General features: G+C 49.0%; 1 protein-coding gene across 1 annotated transcript; it reads left to right on the top strand.

Annotated features, from left to right (window-relative positions):
• Positions 1–7,661: 7,661 nt before the first annotated feature.
• Positions 7,662–18,019, top strand: LOC106860373 (fibrinogen-like protein 1). The gene is made up of 6 exons (XM_088162664.1): positions 7,662–8,039; positions 11,159–11,359; positions 13,486–13,627; positions 14,672–14,888; positions 16,205–16,400; positions 17,277–18,019. Exons 1-6 carry the CDS (start codon positions 7,662–7,664, stop codon positions 17,421–17,423), a joined length of 1,281 nt encoding a protein of 426 aa, XP_088018790.1. The 3' UTR covers positions 17,424–18,019.
• The last annotated feature ends 822 nt before the right edge of the window (positions 18,020–18,841 follow it).

The raw sequence follows: 18,841 nt of genomic DNA, 5'->3' as shown, positions 1-18,841 counted from the left end.
GAATTCGGGACCCGAGCACCCCGGCAGAACCGGGACCGGAGCCCCTCTCTCTCCGCCCGCCCCTCGGGGCTCGGGGTCTCCCCCAAACCCCCCAAACCCCTCTCCCCTTCCCGGAGCTCCGCGTTTCCCCCGTCCCCACTCACCCGCGGGATTTCCCGAACTTCCCGTGGCCTCTTCCCGGGATTCCCCTCAGTCCCCGGGCGGGGGCCGAGGACGGCGAGGGGACCCCCCGGGCGGCGGAGGGGCCCGGCAGCCGCCCATGGGTGGGGGGTCCCGGGGCTCTGAGCGGGGCCCGCCCGGCCCGGAGCTTTTTGTAGGCGGGGATCGGCGGCGGGGCCGGGATCCCCACGGCCCCTCCCTCCCTCCTTCCCTCCCTCCTTCCCTCCCTCTCCCTCCTTCTCTCCCTCCCTTCCCTCCCTCCGGGGCCGCCCCCGCCGCTCCAGAGCCCGCCCCGGGCCGGGACAGGGGCAGGGGAGGAGGGAAGTGGGAATGGAGAATCCTCCCTCCGGGAAAAACGGGGCTGGAACTTTTCCTGGGATAGCCGGGATGGGAGAATATCCCGGGAAAAACGGGGCAGGAACATCGCCTGGGAAAACTGGGATAGAAGAATCTCCCGGGAATAAACGGGGCTGGAAATCCTCTTGGGGGTACCGGGATAAGGGAAACTGGGATAGGAGAACCTCCCGGGAAAAATGGGGCTGGAAAATCTGGGAAAACTGGGATAAAGGAAACTGGGATGGGAGAATCTCCCCGGAAAAACGAGGCTAGAAGATCTGGGATAACTGGGATAAATGAAACTGGGATGGGAGAGTCTCCCGGGAAAAATGGGGCTGGAAAATCTGGGATAACTGGGATAAAGGGAAGTGGGATGGGAGAATCTGTCGGTGGGACCGGAACAGGGAGAATCGGGACAGGAGCGTCTGCCGGGAAAATCGGGACAGGGGGAAGCGGGACAGGAGCATCCCTTGGGAATCCGGAGCCGGAAAATCTCCTGGGAGAATCGCGGCTGGAGAATCCCCCGGGAAATCGGGACACGGACGGGAGGAATCGGGGCTGGAATATTCCCGAGGGAATGGAGAGAGCGGGAATCGGGGCTGGAATATTCCCGAGGGAATCGGGAGAGGAGGAATCGGGGCTGGAATATTCCCGGGGAAATGGAGAGAGCAGGAATCGGGGCTGGAATATTCCCGGGGAAATGGAGAGAGGAGGAATCGGGGCTGGAATATTTCTGAGGGAACCGGGAGAGAGGAGGAATTTGGGCTGGAATATTCCCGGGAAAATGGAAAGAGCAGGAATCTGGGCTGGAATATTCCCGATGGAATGGAGAGAGCGGGAATTGGGGCCAGAAAATTCCCGAGGGAAGGCGGGGCTGGAAATTCCCCAGGGCAGAGGAGGAGCAGGAGCATCCCCCCAAGTTCGCTCCTTGGAAAAGGGCGGAGTTTTCCCGGGAATTCCTGCCCGGAGAGAAGGAGGCGGATCCGTGTCCCGGCTCCAGGGAATTCCCATCCTTCCACTCCCAATTCCCGGCCAGCAGGAGAATCCCAAAGCCCGGGAATGGGGAAACTGAGGCACGGAGCGTGAGGGGAATGTCCGGGATGATTCCAAACTCCTCGGCCCCGGCTCTGCGGGAGCAGGGAATGACAATCCGGGATGAAGGGAAGCGCCTGGATTTGTTTTTTTCTCCAGGAAAGGCCGGAATTGGAAATATTTGACCGGATTTTGGGGAGATTTCCCCCAAAGCGAGCTGTGGTTGCTTTTCCTCCCGCTCGGTTTCCATCCATGGATTTGTTCTGGGATTCCCCAGCCTCGCCCTTCTGGATTCTGCTGGAAAAGCGGAATGAGAGAGGGGGGAAAAAAGGGATTTAAAGGGATTAAAACGGGAATGACTTTTGGTGCCAAGGAGGCTCAAATCCATCCCATGGATTTATGGAATTGCTGGGGTGGGAAAAGCCCTGGGAGACGAGGAGCTCCAGCCCCGTGGGAGCAGTGGTGGACGCGTTTATTTGGGAATGTGATCCCAGAGCTGGGAGCAAATCCCAAATCCTGCAGATCCCTGGAATGTCCGGGATCATCCCGGCCCATGGGATAGGATCGGATTCCAGTTCCCTTCCAGCCCAAACCATTCCAGGCTGCGACAATTCCGGGAGGAATTTCTGTCCCCGAGCCTTTCCCGGTGATGTTTTCCCGCAGGAATCTCGCTCCCAGCTCGTTCCTGACTCCGAGGTTTTTCATGGAAAACCTCAAAGGCGCCGACATTCCCAGGAATTTTCCGATGGAATTCGGATCCCGGCTGTCGCACCAAGGGAGCTTTAGTTGGATATTTGGAACAATTCCTGCCTGGAAAGGTTTTCCAGCCCTTCCCAGGGCAGGGGTGGGGTCCCCGTTCATGGAGGGATTGGAATTTCCCCGCAGGATTTGGGGGGGACAGGGATCAGGCTGGGAATTGTTGGATCCGGGGGCTCCGAGGGCTTTTCCAGGCTCAACCATTCCATGATTTTATGGACATTGGGGGTCCCCCAGCTCGGGCTGCTTTCCCGGGAAAAGGAGGATCCCGGGAATTCAGAGAATCCAGGGAATTCAGGGAATCCCGGGAATCCAGGGAATAGGAATGGCCGTGGTGGCACAGAGGGGTGACATTCCCTGTGGGATGATCCCAGGGAACCATCGGGCTCTGGAATGGTTTTTGTGGGAAGAGAATTCCAGGATTTTCCAGTTCCAGCCCCATTCCATTCCAGGGACACCTTCCACCGCCCCGGGATCCTCCAACCCCATCCATGGACATTCCCAGGAATTCCACCCTCCCAGCTGGGAATTCCTTCCCAAAACCCCATGGAATCATGGAATTGTTCAGGCTGGAAAAGAGCTCTGGGAGCCCCGAGTCCGCGGGGGGTTTGGAGCTCTCCCTTTTCCCGGGAATGCTGCGAGAGGACAAATCCATCCTGGAGGGCCAAAAGCTGCGAACAGAGCTGGGATCTGCAAATCTCGTGGAATCCTGGAATTCGTGGAATGGTTTGGGTGGGAAGGGACCTTCAATCCCATCCCATCCCAACCCTGACACTCCAACAATCCCGGGATGCTCCAACTTTTCCTTGGACACTCCCAGGGATTCTCTGGGAATTCCAGCCCAGCCTCTCCCCACTCTCCCAGCCGGGAATTCCTTCCCAAATTCCCACTTTTCCGTTTCAAACAATTCCTTCCCAAGATTTCCTCCCCTCAATCCCTGCTCCAGCTCTGCCATCCCGATATTCCCGATATTCCAGCCTCGATATTCCCGATATTCCAGCCTCGATATTCCCGATATTCCAGCCTCGCCCTTTTCCCGGCCCCGCGCTGGCATCGGGAGGGATCTCCCGGGGCCAATCCCGCCCGAACTGGGAATGCTGGAATGCGGGGCCAGCGGGCAGGGATGGATGGGATGTGGGGAAGGAATTCCTCCCTCTGGGAGCTGCCAGGGATGCAATTCCCGAGCTCTTGGTGCCCCCTAAAGGACTGGATTGGGAGGAGCCGCGGAGCGATCCCGAAACGGGGAAAAATCCATGGAAAAGGGTTTGGGGGCCGGGATTTGGGGTCAGGATTTGGGCAGACGGGGTTTGGAGGAAGGGGATTTAGGGACGGGATTTTGGGGGTCAGGATTTGGGGAAGAAGGATTTGAGGGAAAGGATTGGGGGGGCAGGATTGGTGGAGCAGGATTTGGGGACAGGATTTGGGGACAGGATTTTGGGGATCAGGATTTGATTGAGGGGATTTCGGGGAGCGGGAATGGGGGCAGGATTTGGGGGATCAGGATTTGGGGAGGCGGGATTTGGGGTGCAGGAATTGGGGGAGAAGGATTTGAGGGAAAGGATTTGGAAGATCAGGATTTGGGGAGCGGGATTTTGGGGGGGTGAGATTTGGGGACAGAATTTTGGGTGCAGGATTTGGGGACGGAATTTTGGGGCTGGGATTTAGGGAGAAGATTTTGGGGTGGAATTTGAGGGAGAGGATTTTGGGGATCAGGATTTAAAGCAGAATTTGAGGGAGAGGATTTGGGAGGATGAGATTTGGGGGCAGGATTTTGGGGAGGCGGGATTTGGGGTGCAGGAACTGGGGAGAAGGATTTGAGGGAAAGGATTTGGAGGATCAGGATTTTGAAACGGGATTTGGGGACAGGATTTTGGGTGCAGGATTTTGGGTTAAGATTTGGGGGAGCAGGATTTTGGGGACAGAATTTTGGGGTGGAATTTGAGGGACAGGATTTTGGGGATCAGGATTTGAGGGAGAGGATTTGGGGGGTGGAATTTGGGGACAGGATTCTGGGATAGGATTTGTGGGACAGGATTTGGGGAGAGGATTTTGGGGATCAGGATTTTGGGGATCAGGATTTGTGGGACAGGATTTTGGGGATCAGGATTTTGGGGATCAGGATTTTTAGGACAGGATTTTGGGGATCAGGATTTTGGGGATCAGGATTTTTAGGATAGGATTTTTAGGACAGGATTTTGGGGATCAGGATTTTGGGGATCAGGACTTTTAGGACAGGATTTGGGTAGTCCCTGCACCCATCCCTGCCTCAGTTTCCCCACGCACGATCCCAAACCGGCTCATTTTGGGGTCCCCTCCAAAGGGAATCAGCCTGGGGAAAACCCCACAGCCAAGGGATTTTTCCAGGATGGAATTCCCTATTTTCACCTCTCATTCCCACAGCTGGAATAATTAGAGAATAATTACCATATTTAATTAATATTACGGGGTTAATTGATAATTTTGCTAATATTTAATTAGCTTCCCTACGACTGATTAATTAACTCGTTGGGAATTAACGAGCCCTGTGGACCTGGAGAAAAATCCCGGAGTCAGGAATCGAACCCAACAGCGAATTCCCTGCTCCAAAAAAAAAAAAAAAAAATTAAAAAAAAAAAAAAAAAATCGGGAAGATTTCCTATAAAAACTCAAGGGGAGGGGAAAAAATGGGGAGGGAAAAAAATGGGGAGAGAAAAAAAAAATTAAAATTCCCAGGATAGGAAAACCACAGCGGGGAGGGATTTGGGATGAGGAGGCTCCGGAATAATCCGGAATAATCCGGAATCAAAGGTCAGGCCGGGCCCGGCTGGATCCTCATCCCTATTTTTAGAGCAGTGAGAGGATCAGTGGGAATCAGGATTCCGTGGCCCGGCCGGAATTCGTCGCTCGCCGCTCCCGGACGCTCCGGGATCGTCCCAGGTAAATTTGGGAATTCCGGGAAGCTGCTCTGGGATCTCTCCCTTTCCTTGTCCAGGGATTTTTTGGGGTTTTTTTTGGGAAGAGATTGGTTGGTTCTAAGGAGAAGCCGGATTTTTGGGATGGGATGTCATTCCCGTTGGATCCGAGTCCAGCTGGGAGAGCCAATCCCGGGTCGGGATCCATCCGGGATCTTCCGGGGTGTCCAAAGGGATCCATCCCCACGTGGATCATTCCATGGGCCGTTGTAAATCCCCAGGAAAAATCCTACACGGGGATGTGGAGACAGCCCCAAATCCAGGGAATGTTATTGGTGGGGGGAAAGTCTAATCCATGCCCTGAATCCTTGGGAATGGCTGGAATGGTTTTGGGAATTTTGAGAGGAGGGTTTGATCCATGGAATTTTTGGGAATGGCTGGAATGGGATTGGGAATGCTGGGAGAGTTCTAATCCATGGATGTCCCTGGGAATATGGGATTGGGAATGCTGGGGGTGGGTGCTGATCCGTGGAATTTTTGGGAATGACTGGAATGGGATTGGGAATGTGGGAGGGGTCTGATCCATGGAATTCTCGTGAATAGCTGGGATGAGATCAGGGATGTGGGGGTGTCTAATCCATGTCCTTTTTTCCTTGGAATGGCTGGAATGGGATTGGGAATGCTGGGAGGGGTCTGATCCATGGAATTCTTGGGAATGGCTGGAATAGGATCAGGAATTTTGAGAGGAGGGTTTGATCCATGGAATTTTTGGGAATGGCTGGAATGGAATTGGAAAAGTTGGAGGGGGTTCTAATCCACGTCATTATTTCCTTGGAATGGCTGGAATGGGGATGGGAATATTGGGAGGGATCTGATCCATGGAATCCTTGGGAATGGCTGGAATGAGATTGGGAATGTTGTGAGGGTTCTAAGCCATGAATGTCCCTGGGAATATGGGATTGGGAATGTTTGGGACAGGGGCTGATCCATGGATTTTTTGGGAATGGCTAGAATGGGATTGGGATGTTGGGGGGGGTTCTAATCCATGTCATTTTTTACTGGGAATGGCTGGGATGGGATCAGGAATTTTGAGAGGAGGGTTTGATCCATGGAATTCTTAGGAATGGCTGGGATGGGATTGGGAATGTTGGGAGGAGTCTGATCCATGGATATCCCTGGGAATATGGGATTGGGAATGTTGGGGGCATGGGCTGATCCACGGAATTTTTGTGAATGTCTGGAATGGGATTGGGAATTTTGAGAGGAGGATTTGATCCATGGAATTTTTGGGAATGGCTGGAATGGGATAGGGAATGTTGGGTGGAGTCTGATCCATGGATATCCCTGGGAATATGGGATTGGGAATGTTGGGGGCGGGGGCTGATCCATGGGATTTTTGGGAATGATTGGAATAGGATTGGGAATTTTGAGAAGAGGGTTTGATCCATGGAATTTTTGGGAATGGCTGGAATGAGATTCGGAAAATTGGGAGGGTTCTAATCCATGGATGTCCCTGGGAATATGGGATTGGGAATGCTGGGGGTGGGTGCTGATCCGTGGAATTTTTGGGAATGACTGGAATGGGATTGGGAATGTGGGAGGGGTCTGATCCACGTCATTATTTCCTTGGAATGGCTGGAATGGGATTGGGAATGTTGGGAGGAGTCTGATCCATATCCTGAATCTTTGGGAATGTCTGGAATGGGATTGGGAAGTTTAGTGAGATCTAATCCATGAATGTTGGGGAGGTTCTAATCCACATCCTTTTTTTTTTCCTGGGAATGGTTGGGATGGGATTTGGAATCTTGGGGGCGTCTAATCCAAATCCTGAATCCTTGGGAATGCCTGGAGGGACCCAGGAATTCCAGGAGCACCTCCCAGTCATCTTTTCCACCGTCCATCTCCTCGCTCTGATTCCCATTCCCAGGAAGAGCCGGAATTTCGGGATACCCAGCCCGGGGGATCCTCCTCCTTCCCACGCCTGATCCCGAGAATTCCCAAGAATTCCCAAGAATTCCCAAGAATTTCACCACCTCATCCCTCCAAGCCACTCCTGAGGGAGGGAATTGTGGCACATGGAGGATCCCAACTGATCCCAGCTTGGAATTTTATGTGATTTTATGCGATTTTTATGTGTTTTTATGGGATTTTATGTGATTTTATGGGATTTTATGGGATTTTTATGGGATTTTATGGGATTTTAATGCGATTTTATGTGATTTTGTGGATTTTATGGGATTTTTATGGGATTTTATGTGATTTTATGGGATTTTAATGCAATTTTATGGGATTTTATGGGATTTTTATGTGATTTTTATGTGATTTTATGGGATTTTTATGGGATTTTTATGGGATTTTACTGCATTTTACGGGATCAGCTCCTTTTCCTGCCGTGACCGCAGCTCCGGCACCTCTCGGCACGCTCTGATCCCATAAATCTGCATTTCCCAGGATTCCCACACCCTGACAATCACCCGACATTCCCTGATGGAATTCCACCGGGGAAAAGCCGGACTCCTCTCCCTCCTCCTCTTCCTCGTCCTCCTGGGCCGCCAATCCTCGGGAAAATCCCTTCCGGCGGGTTACCGGGAGCACGAGGATCCCCGGGAAAGCCGGGGCTTGATCCAGTGTGGGGAATACAGCAACCAGGTCCTTCCCGACGGGAAGTGCCGGATCGTGGCCACGCTGCCGCAGGGCGACGAGCGGCGCTGCCCGGATCTGTTCCGCTGCACCGACGAGGTCTCCTACTGGATCCACGAGAACGAGGAGCGCAAGCAGCAGATCCTGGAGCTCCGGGAATCCATCTCCGAGCTCCACGAGGAGCTCCGGAATCACCGGCACCGCGTCAAGGCGCTGGAGATCCAGGTGAGAGCGTCGCCGTGGGCAGTTGTGGGGTTTTTTTTTCCCATGGGAGTTTCCAGCTCTTGGAACTTGGCAGGGTCAGGATTGGGATCAGGAGAGTTCCAGGGATCATTTTCAGTCCCAAATCCTTGAGTTTTATCCATGGAATCTCCTCCACCTTTGGAAGGGCTGTGGATCCGTCCCATTCCCAAAGCCCTGGACATCCCATTAAAATTTTCCATGGGAAGTTTTCCATGGGCGCTTCCATAGCCTGGAATTTGGCAGGGTCGGGATTGGGATCGGGAGAGTTCCAGGGATAATTTTCCCACCAACAGCCAAAAATTCTTGAGTTTCATCCATGGAATCTCCTCCGAATTTGGAAGGGCTGTGGGTCCATCCCATTCCCAAAGCTTTCGAGATCCAGGTGAAAGTGTCCATGGGAAGTTTTCCATGGGCACTTCCATAGCCTGGAATTTGGCAGGGTTGGAATTGGGATCGGGAGCGTTCCAGGGATCATTTTCAGTCCCAAATCCTTGATTTTATCCATGGAATCTCCTCCACCTTTGGAAGGGCTGTGGATCCGTCCCATTCCCAAAGCCCTGGAGATCCAGGGAAAAGAGTCCATGGAGTTTTTTTTCCATGGGAGTTTCCAGCTCCTGGAATTTGGCGTGGTTGGAACTGGGATCGGGAGCATTCCAGGGATCATTTTCAGTCCCAAATCCTTGAGTTTTATCCATGGAATCTCCTCCACCTTTGGACGGGCTGTGGGTCCATCCCATTCCCAGAGCCCTGGACATCCTGTTAAAATTTTCCATGGGAAGTTTTCCATGGGTGCTTCCATAGCCTGGAATTTGGCAGGGTTGGAATTGGGATCGGGAGCGTTCCGGGGATAATTTTCCCACCATCAATCCCAAATCCTCGAGTTTTTATCCATGAAATCTCTTCCACCTTTCCCAAAGTGAATTCCAAGACCAGACCCGGAGTTTTGACCATGGGATGGATCAGGAGCATTCCAGGGATAATTTTCAGTCCCAAATCCTCGAGTTTTATCCATGGAATCTCCTCCTCTTTTCCCAGAGTGTTTTCCCACACAAGGAGGGACCGGCACATTCCAGGAGGGATGGGAGTGTCCATCCCTTGGAATTCCCTCTGGGAATCTCCTGCCAGCCTCACCGTGGGATCAGAGGCTGCTTTTCCTGGAAAAAAAAAGGAGGAGGGAAAAGGATGAAAATATTCCTTTAGGGGCATCCAGGGATGGAATTCTCAAGATGAGGAGAGGCTGGAGCGAGTCCAGAGCTGGGAATGTGCAGCTGGATGAGGGAAGGATGCAGGGAATGCTGGGAGCCTTTTCCAGAGGTTTCCAGGAGAGCTGGGATTTGGGAAAGGGCTGGAGGGCCAGGAGCCAGGGAATGGCTTCCAGTGGGAAAGGGGAGCTCGGGGTGGGATCTTGGGAAGGAATTCCTGGCTGGGCTGGAATTCCCAGAGAATCCCTGGATCCTGGCAGTGTCCAAGGGTGGATTTGGATCACCCTGGGATCATGGGAAGTGTCCCCAGGATGGGATTGAAGGTCCATGGATCCCATCCCAAACCATTCCGGGATTCTGGGATCCAGGACACTCAGGATCCATCCCTGAGGGATTTTTATGGAATTGGGGGATGGAAAAGGGAAGGGAGACCCTTCCTGGAGTCCTGAATTCCCAAAATTCCTTCCCAGAGAGGATTTGGGATTGGGGATGGATCCAATGGGAGACCTGGGAATGGAGGGAATTCCCCAGGAAAGGTGGAAATGGGATTTGGGAAGGAATTCCTGGCTGGGTTGGAATTCCCAGAGAATCCCTGGGAGTGTCCAGGGAAAGGTTGGATCACCCTGGCATGGTGGGAGGTGTCCATTGCCGTGGATTGGGATGAGCTGGAACATCCCGAGGATGAAAATTTTCGGAAAAGATTCCCACATTCCCAACCCCCTCTTCCCTGCCCGTGCCCTCCCTCCACGGAATCCTGGGAATTCTGGGCTGGGATGAGAATTCCAGCCCCATCCTCGGGATTTTCCATCCATGAATCCGTTCCCAATCCCGTTTTTTCCCTCCTTTTTTCCCCCCCCACCCATGGGAGTTTCCTTTTCCAACCCCGTGGATGCAGGGAGTTTGCCCCAAATCCAGGGAATGTTTTCCATAAAAAAAAAAAAAAACACAAAAATTTGGAGGTTTTACCGTAAAAAAATTCATTTTTTTCCCGGCTTGGAAATCCAACAAATTCTTTTGTAATATGAAATAATATAGTATAATAAATTAATTAAATTCAATTAATTTATTATGCTATATTATTTTTATGCTTATTATGATTTATATTTTATATTATATTTATGTTTATATTTATATTATTTATATTTATATTTTTATATTTTTTAATTTTAATTTTTATTTTTATTTTTTATTTTAATTTTTTATATTTATATTTCTACTTATGTTTATATTTATATTTTCAGTTTTATTCTTATTTTTCTTTTTATTTTTTACATTTCTATTCCTATTTCTACTTATGTTTCTATTTCTATTTCTATTTCTATTATTATTTTTCTTTTTCCTTTTTATATTTCTGTTTCTATTTCTGTTTCTATTTCTATTTCTATTTCTATTTCTATTTCTATTTCTATTTCTATTTCTAATTTATATTTTAAAGTTATTTTTATTTTTATATTTTAAAGTTATTTTTATTTTTTCCTATTTCTATTTCTACTTCTATTTCTATTTCTATTTCAAAGTTATTTTTATTTTTATATTTTAAAGTTATTTTTACTATTTCTATTTCTATTTCTATTTCTATTTCAAAGTTATTTTTATTTTTATATTTTAAAGTTATTTTTATTTTTTCCTCTTTCTATTTCTACTTCTATTTCTATTTCTATTTCAAAGTTATTTTCATTTTTATATTTTAAAATTATTTTTACTATTTCTATTTCTATTTCTATTTCTATCTATATTTATATTTATATTTTAAAATTATTTTTATTTTTATTTTTTCTATTTCTAGTTCTGTTTCTATTTCTATTTCTATTTTAAATCATTTTTTATATTTTTATATTTTTACATTATTTCATCCTTCTTTTTTTTAATTTATTTTATTTTTAATTCATTTTCGTGCAGCACGAGGAGGCGGCGGGGCCGAACCGGAGCCTGGTGCAGAGGGTGCAGGAGCTGGAGCAGCATTCCCGGGAATCCAGCACCCTGCAGCACATCCAGGCCACGCTGCTCTCCGACATCCAGGCCCAGCTCAACAACGTCTCGGCCTGGGCAGAGCGGGCCTGGGCAAAGCCCGGCTGCCCCCGGCCCGCACACGTGCGCAGGGAGATGGAGAATGCCGGTACCGGGAATGATGGGAATGATGGGGGGAATGATGATGGGAATGAGGATGGGGATGATGGGGATGATGATGGGGATCATGATGGGAGTAATGGGAATGATGGGAATGATAATGGGAATGATGATGGGAATGATGATGGGGATGATGGGAATGAGGATGGGGATGATGGGAAGGATGGGGATGATGGGAATGATAGGAATGATGGGAATGATGATGATGGGGATGATGGGAATGATGATGGGGATCATGATGGGAGTAATGGGAATGATGGGAATGATAATGGGAGTGAGGATGGGGATGATGGGAACGATAATGGGAATGAGGATGGGGATGGTGGGAATGATGGTGGGAATGAGGATGGGGACAATGGGAATGATGGGAATGATAATGGGAATGGTGGGAATGATGGTGGGAATGAGGATGGGGATAATGGGAATGATGGGAATGATAATGGGAATGGTGGGAATGGTGGGAATGATGATGGGAATGATGGGAATGATAATGGGAATGATGGGAATGATGATGGGGATAATGGGAATGGTGGGGATGATGGGAATGATGATGGGAATGGTGGGGATGATGATGGGGATAATGATGGGAATGATGATGGGAATGGTGGGGATGATGATGGGGATAATGATGGGAATGATGATGGGAATGGTGGGGATGATGATGGGGATAATGATGGGAATGATGATGGGAATGGTGGGGATGATGATGGGGATAATGATGGGAATGATGATGGGAATGGTGGGAATGATGATGGGAATGATGGGGATGATGATGGGGATAATGATGGGAATGATGATGGGAATGATGGGGATGATGGGAATGATGATGGGGATCATGATGGGAATGATGGGGGGGATGATGGGAACGATAATGGGAATGAGGATGGGGATAATGGGAATGATGGGAATGATAATGGGAATGGTGGGAATGATGGGAATGATGATGGGAATGATGGGAATGATGATGATGGGAATGATGGGAATGATAATGGGAATGATGGGGATGATGGGGGGGATGATGATGGGAATGATGATGGGGATCATGATGGGAATAATGGGAATGATGGGAATGATAATGGGAATGGGGATGGGGATGATGATGGGAATGAGGATGGGAATGATAATGGGAATGATGGGAATGATAATAGGGATGATAATGGGAATGATGGGAATGATGATGGGGATGATGGGAATGATGGGGATGATGGGAATGATGGGGATGATGGGAATGATGATGGGAATGATGATGGGAATGATGGGGATGATGGGAATGATGATGGGGATCATGATGGGAATAATGGGAATGATGGGAATGATAATGGGAATGAGGATGGGAATGATAATGGGAATGATGGGGATAATGATGGGGATGATGGGGATGATGATGGGGATAATGATGGGAATGATGGGAATGATGGGAATGATGATGGGAATGATGGGAATGATGATGGGGATAATGATGGGGATGATGGGAATGATGATGGGGATGATGATGGGAATGATGGGGATGGTTGGGATGATGATGGGAATGATGATGGGGATAATGGGAATGATGGGGATAATGGGAATGGTGGGGATGATGAGAATGATGGGAAATGGGAAGAATGGGAATGGGGAATGGGAATGGGGATGGGAATGGGGTTTTTTTTGGTGTTTTTTTTGGTTTTGTTTTTGTGTTTTTTGAGTTTTTAGGGGTGTTTTTTTGATTTTTTAGGGTTTTTTTTGGTGTGTTTTGGGGTTTTTTTTGGTTGTTGTTTTCTGGTGGTTTTTCGGGGGTTTTTTGGTGGTTTTTTGGGTTTTGTTTTTTGTGTTTTTTGTGGTTTTTTGGGTGGTTTTCTGGGTTTTTTTTGTTTGTTTTGTTGTTTTTTGGTGTGTTTGGAGGGTTTTTTGGTTGTTTTTTTCCTTGGTTTTTTTTGTGTTTTTTGGGCTTTTTTTGTTGTTGTTTTTTGTGTGTGTGTGTGTGTGTGTGTGTGTTTTGTTGTTGTGGGTTTTTTGGGTTTTTTTAATATTTTTTCTTCCCATTCTCCCAAATTTTTTTTTTTTTTGGGAAAACCATTCTCCCCTCCCAGCTGTAACCTTGGCTCTCCCTCTTCCCATTCCCAGGGATCAGGCACGGCCGGAATTGTCCCATCGACTGCGCTTCCGTCTACTCCAACGGGCTCCGGAGATCCGGGATTTACAGCGTCCTGCCCTCGCTCCAAGGAATTCCCATCGAGGTCCTGTGCGAGATGGACACGGAAGGTCGGGAATTCCGAGGGATTTGTCCCTCTTGGGAGGGGTTGGATCCCGTGGAATGACGAAATTCCCGAGGGTGTGGGAGATGAGGGAGGGGTTTGGGAAATGTTCTCGGGACAGGGTGGGAATTTTGGGGGTGTCCTGGAGTTGGAGGGATGATCCCAGGGGTGTTTATCCAGCTCTGGATATTCCATGGTTTTGGTTTAAAGCAGGCATAGGGAATGCCAAATCCTGGAATGGTTTGGGTGGGAAGGGAGATCAAATCCCATCCCAGTCCAATCCCAACACATCCCGCTATTCCAGGGTGCTCCAACATTCCCCTGGATATTCCCAGGGATCCAGGGATTCTCTGGGAATTCCAGTCCAGCCGGGAATTCCTTCCCAAGATCCCACCCCGAGCTCCCCTTTCCCACTGGAAGCCATTCCCTGGCTCCTGGCCCTCCAGCCCTTTCCCAAATCCCAGCTCTCCTGGAAACCTCTGGAAAAGGCTCCCAGCATTCCCTGCATCCTTCCCTGATCCAGCTGCACATTCCCAGCTCTCCCAGCCTGACATTGGATCCATCCCCATCCCAACTCCTCTCCGGGAAGGAATTTTGGGAATTCAGTGGGAATTTAGGACACCAGGAAGGGTCTCCCTTCCCTTTTCCATCCCCGAATTCCATAAAAATCCCTCAGGGATGGATCCTGAGTGTCCTGGATCCCAGAATCCCAGAATGGTTTGGGATGGGATCCATGGATCTTCAATCCCATCCCATTCCAATCCTGATCCCGGGATGTTCCAACCTTTCCTTGGACGCTCCCAGGGATTCCCTGGGAATTCCAGCCCAGCCAGGAATTCCTTCCCAAGATCCCACCCCAAGCTCCCCTTTCCCAGTGACAATCCCATTCCCTGGCTCCCAGCCCCTCCATCCTTTATCCCAAATCCCAACTCTCCTGGACAATTCCATGGATTCCAATTCCACTTTCACTGACGGATCCTCCCTCAAGGCCCCGCCTGGACCTCTCCAGGTTTTACCCTGGATATTCCCATTTCCCGCCCTCTCCCGGCAGGGGGTGGCTGGACCGTGATCCAGAGGCGCCAGGACGGATCCGTGGATTTCAACCGGACCTGGAACGAGTACAAAGAAGGATTTGGGGACCTCAACGGGGAATTCTGGCTGGGAAACGACAACATCCACCGGATGACGAGCCAAGGGGATTATTCCCTACGGATCGACCTGGAGGACTGGAATAACAAACACAAACACGCCTTCTACCAGGTCTTCAGGTAAAACCTGGGATGATTCCCTGGCATTTCAAACCCTGGCAATGGGAATTCCGCCTGGAGAGGTTTCCAGGCTGGGCCCAGTCTCTCCTTCCCTTCCCACCTGGGTTTCCATGGATTTGGGATTTCATCCCGAATTTAAAGCTGGATGGGGTTTTGGGAATGTGCGGCATCATCCGGCCATGCCCAAATCCCAAATCCATGGGAGAAAGGAAGTGTGGGATCCAATGGATATTTCCTGACTTCTCCCTGTTTTTTTGGCCCCAAATTATTGAGCTGTGTGTCCAAAATCCAAGGATTTTGAGGAATTTGTCCCAGGAAGGGACTCCTGATTTTTTTCCCAGTTTGGATTTTTGTCCTCTCCACTCATTTATTTCCCAGCATCCTTTGGAATCTCCAGCCCTTCCCCTCTTCCCGTGTTTTATTTTTCCAACCACATCAGCCACATCCTGGAGTATTCCAGAGCGTCCAGGAGTGTCTGGATTGTCCCAGAGGATCCCCCTTCCCTGTTTCTCCCAGAAATCCTGGAACGCTTTGGATGGAATTATGGGATGGTTTGGGTGGGAAGGGACCTTAAACTCATCCCATTCTCTGTGTTCTGGTGTTGAAGTTTGCAGTTTGTTTTGTAGGGCGTGGGTAAATGTGAGACCCTGCTGGGAACTGCAGCCACAGATCAGAGCAGGATGGAGAGAAAGAGGGAGAAAGAGGGAGAGAAGGAGGGAGAAAAAGAGGGAGAGAAAGAGGGAGAAAAAGGGAGAAAAAGAGGGAGAGAAGGAGGGAGAGAAAGGGAGAAAAAGAGGGAGAGAAAGGGAGAAAAAGAGGGAGAGAAAAGGAGAAGGAGGGAGAAAAAGAGGGAGAGAAAAGGAGAAAGAGGGGGAGAAGGAGGGAGAAAGAGGGAGAGAGAGAGAGAAAAATAGAGCAATTTTCCCATTTATAATACAATAAATCTTTTTTCTATGTTGAATATTCTAATTTCCACTAACCAATCTAATACAAGATACAAATTCTTTAACGTTTGCATGCATCCTATAGGAATCACTATATTTCCATGTTTTACTGCTTTTCTTCTCTCTAAATTTCCTCTGGGACCCTTCCTGCCCTGCCCAGGGAGGATGTCTGTTTGTTTTTTTGGTATTTGCAGCATTTAACATTATCTAAACAAAGGAGCCTTCAGGCATTCAGTTGCTTTCAGCCACACAGTCGAAAATTGCCCCAATTTCTATTTCACTTTCATTTTCCATATTCCCAAAGTCTTTTGCTGGGCACTCGTATTTCTAAAGTTTTCCCTAATCCATCCTTCCCAACGTCCCCCTCTGCAGCATCGAGGACGAGGAGAATTTTTACCGGCTGCACGTGGACGGCTTCAGCGGCACCGTGGAGGATTCCTTCGCCTGGTACCACGACAAGAGGAGCTTCAGCACTCCGGATTCCGGGAATATCTGCGCCGAGATTTCCCACGGGGGCTGGTGGTACCACCAGTGCTTCTTCTCCAACCTCAACGGCGTCTACTACAAGGTGGGATGGGCGGCCCGTTTGGGGAATTTTTTGGGAATTTTTTGGGAATTTTTTTAGAATTTTTGGGGAATTTTTGGGGAATTTTTGGGGAATTTTTTTTTGTTTTTCCCCCCGCTCTTCCGGGGAGATGAGAGGGATGGAACTCAAGGAAAAGCGGGATGGGGATGGTGGGATGTGAGGAGCGAGGATTTTGCTCCCGGAATTGTGGGATTGTTGAGGTTGGGAAAGTTTTCCGAAGCTGAATCCAACCGTTCCTGGAATTTCTGGTCCTGCCACAAATCCGTGTTCCACCAAATCCTCAAGGATTTGAATCCATCCAGGAATGGGGATTCTTCCACCACTGTGGGAGGCTGGATGGATTTTCCAGGCTGGAATTATTCTCGGTATTCCAAAAAATTCTCCTCATCCCATCCCTCATTCCCTCATGGATCCTCATGGATTTGAATCCATCCAGGAATGGGGATTCATCCTCCACTGTGCCATGGATGGATTTTCCAGGCTGGAATTATTCCTGATATCCCACAAACCTCCCCTCATCCCATCCCTCATTCCCTGGGAGATCCTTCCTGATTCCTGCCTGGCTTGACCAACTTCTCCGGAGTGATCCAGCTTTTCCAGACACCCCTCATGGAATGCCATGGAAAACTCTGGAATGGGCGACTCAGCGCCTGAAATCCCAACGCGGCTCCAGAGGAACCATTGGAAAAATTCTGGGATTTCTGGGCCTTTTTTTCCCCCCCTCTCTGCATTATCCTGAAATTCTCCGCTCCCCTATTCCCAATGAATCGGGTTTTTTTCCAATGATCCCATCCCGAGGACGATTCCAAGTCCTCTCCTGAGCCTTTTTTTTTTTTTTTTTTTTTTTCTGCTTCCCAGGGCGGCCGATATTCCATAAAAAACCGGAAGATGCTGGGCCCGGATGGGATCGTCTGGTATTCCTGGAAGGACACGGACTATTATTCCCTACGGAAGGTGGTCATGATGATCCGGCCCCGCACGTTCCGGCCCCACCTCTCCCCGTGACCGATCCCGGGATATTCCCGAGTTTCCACATCCCATGGAATGTCAGGAACGGAGGGAGGGCTGGGAATTGCGCAGGAAAACGGAATCTGGAAGGAGCAAACCAACCGCTGTTGGATTTTTGTGGGAATTACCCGAGTCCTCCAACGTGGGAGATCTCCTGGGAATGCGGGGATGATTCCCGGGAAGGGCATTCCCAAGATTGAATCCAATTGTTCCGATGATGGGAATCGGCTCCAAGCTGATCCACGTGGAGCTCCCTGGCCTCCAACCCGATGGAAATTCCCAAGAGAAGCAATGGAATCGATCCTGGTGGAATTTTCCGCGTGGGATTTGACGGGATGGCTTTTATTCCCGAGGATTTGCGTCCCCGTTCCCGAAATTCCCCAAGTTCCACGACCACAGGGATGCATGGAATTGCATGAGGGAAGCCAAGAGACCCACGGGAAAACGAGGAAGGATTGTGTTCCAAACCTGGACATCAACCTTTGGGAATAAAAATATTCCAAAAGGAAGGCCTCCAAAGCAAAAAAAAAAACCCCAAAACTGGGAAGTTTTCCGTTTCTCCTTCCGTTTTCACCTTCCCGCCTTTTCTCTGGAAAGAATTCCAGATGGATTTTCCATCCATCCTAAAAAAAGGGACCAGGAATGATCAGACAGGACTCAAAATCCATTTTTTTTTACTGCCTTACTCCGGATAATTAGAATTGCTTTGATTAATCTGAATAATTAATTTAAATAATTAATTCGAATAATTAATTAAATTTTCCACGGGTAGTTTCAGCCAGAAAATCTCCTTTTCCCTGGCTTTGCCTTTTCCCGGGATCTGGATTTGGAAGCTGGGATTCGGCTCCGCCCTCCCTGTGTTTGGTGATGAATATTCAATTTAATTTCATTAATATTGAATTTATTTATTTTATTTAATTTTATTTGTTCCTATTCCGTGTTTTTCCGAGGAGGGAAACTCGGATTTATCCCTTCCAACCATTCCCATCCCTCTTGGTGCTCTCCTGGTGGGTTCTGTCAGATATTCCAGACTCTGTTTTTCCCTGGAATATCGTTTTGGGAGTTTTTTTAATGGATAAATCCATGGACAAGCTGCCTTCCAATCATCCCACAAATAAATAATTCCAAGAGAATCAACCAACGCCTCTCGGCTTTTGGTTTTCCTTGGAAGTTTTCCAAAGGTGCGAGTTATTCCCAAGACTCTCCCGGATCTGATATTCCTGTTGGATCGCCGGCGAGAATTCCATGATTCTTCCTGGATAATCAATCCCCCTGCTGAGGGATTAATTAATCACTTAATAAGCAACAGCTTGATTAATTAATTAATGATCCCATCACTGTTGTTTTGCCACCATCCGATTTCCCACATTACTGAACTCGGCCATTCCCAAACCTTGGGAATCCCACACGGATGC

Source organism: Sturnus vulgaris, chromosome 3 (assembly GCF_052056855.1).
Source record: "Sturnus vulgaris isolate bStuVul1 chromosome 3, bStuVul1.hap1, whole genome shotgun sequence".
Lineage (NCBI taxonomy): Eukaryota > Metazoa > Chordata > Aves > Passeriformes > Sturnidae > Sturnus > Sturnus vulgaris.
This window is presented reverse-complemented; position numbering and strand designations above follow the sequence as displayed.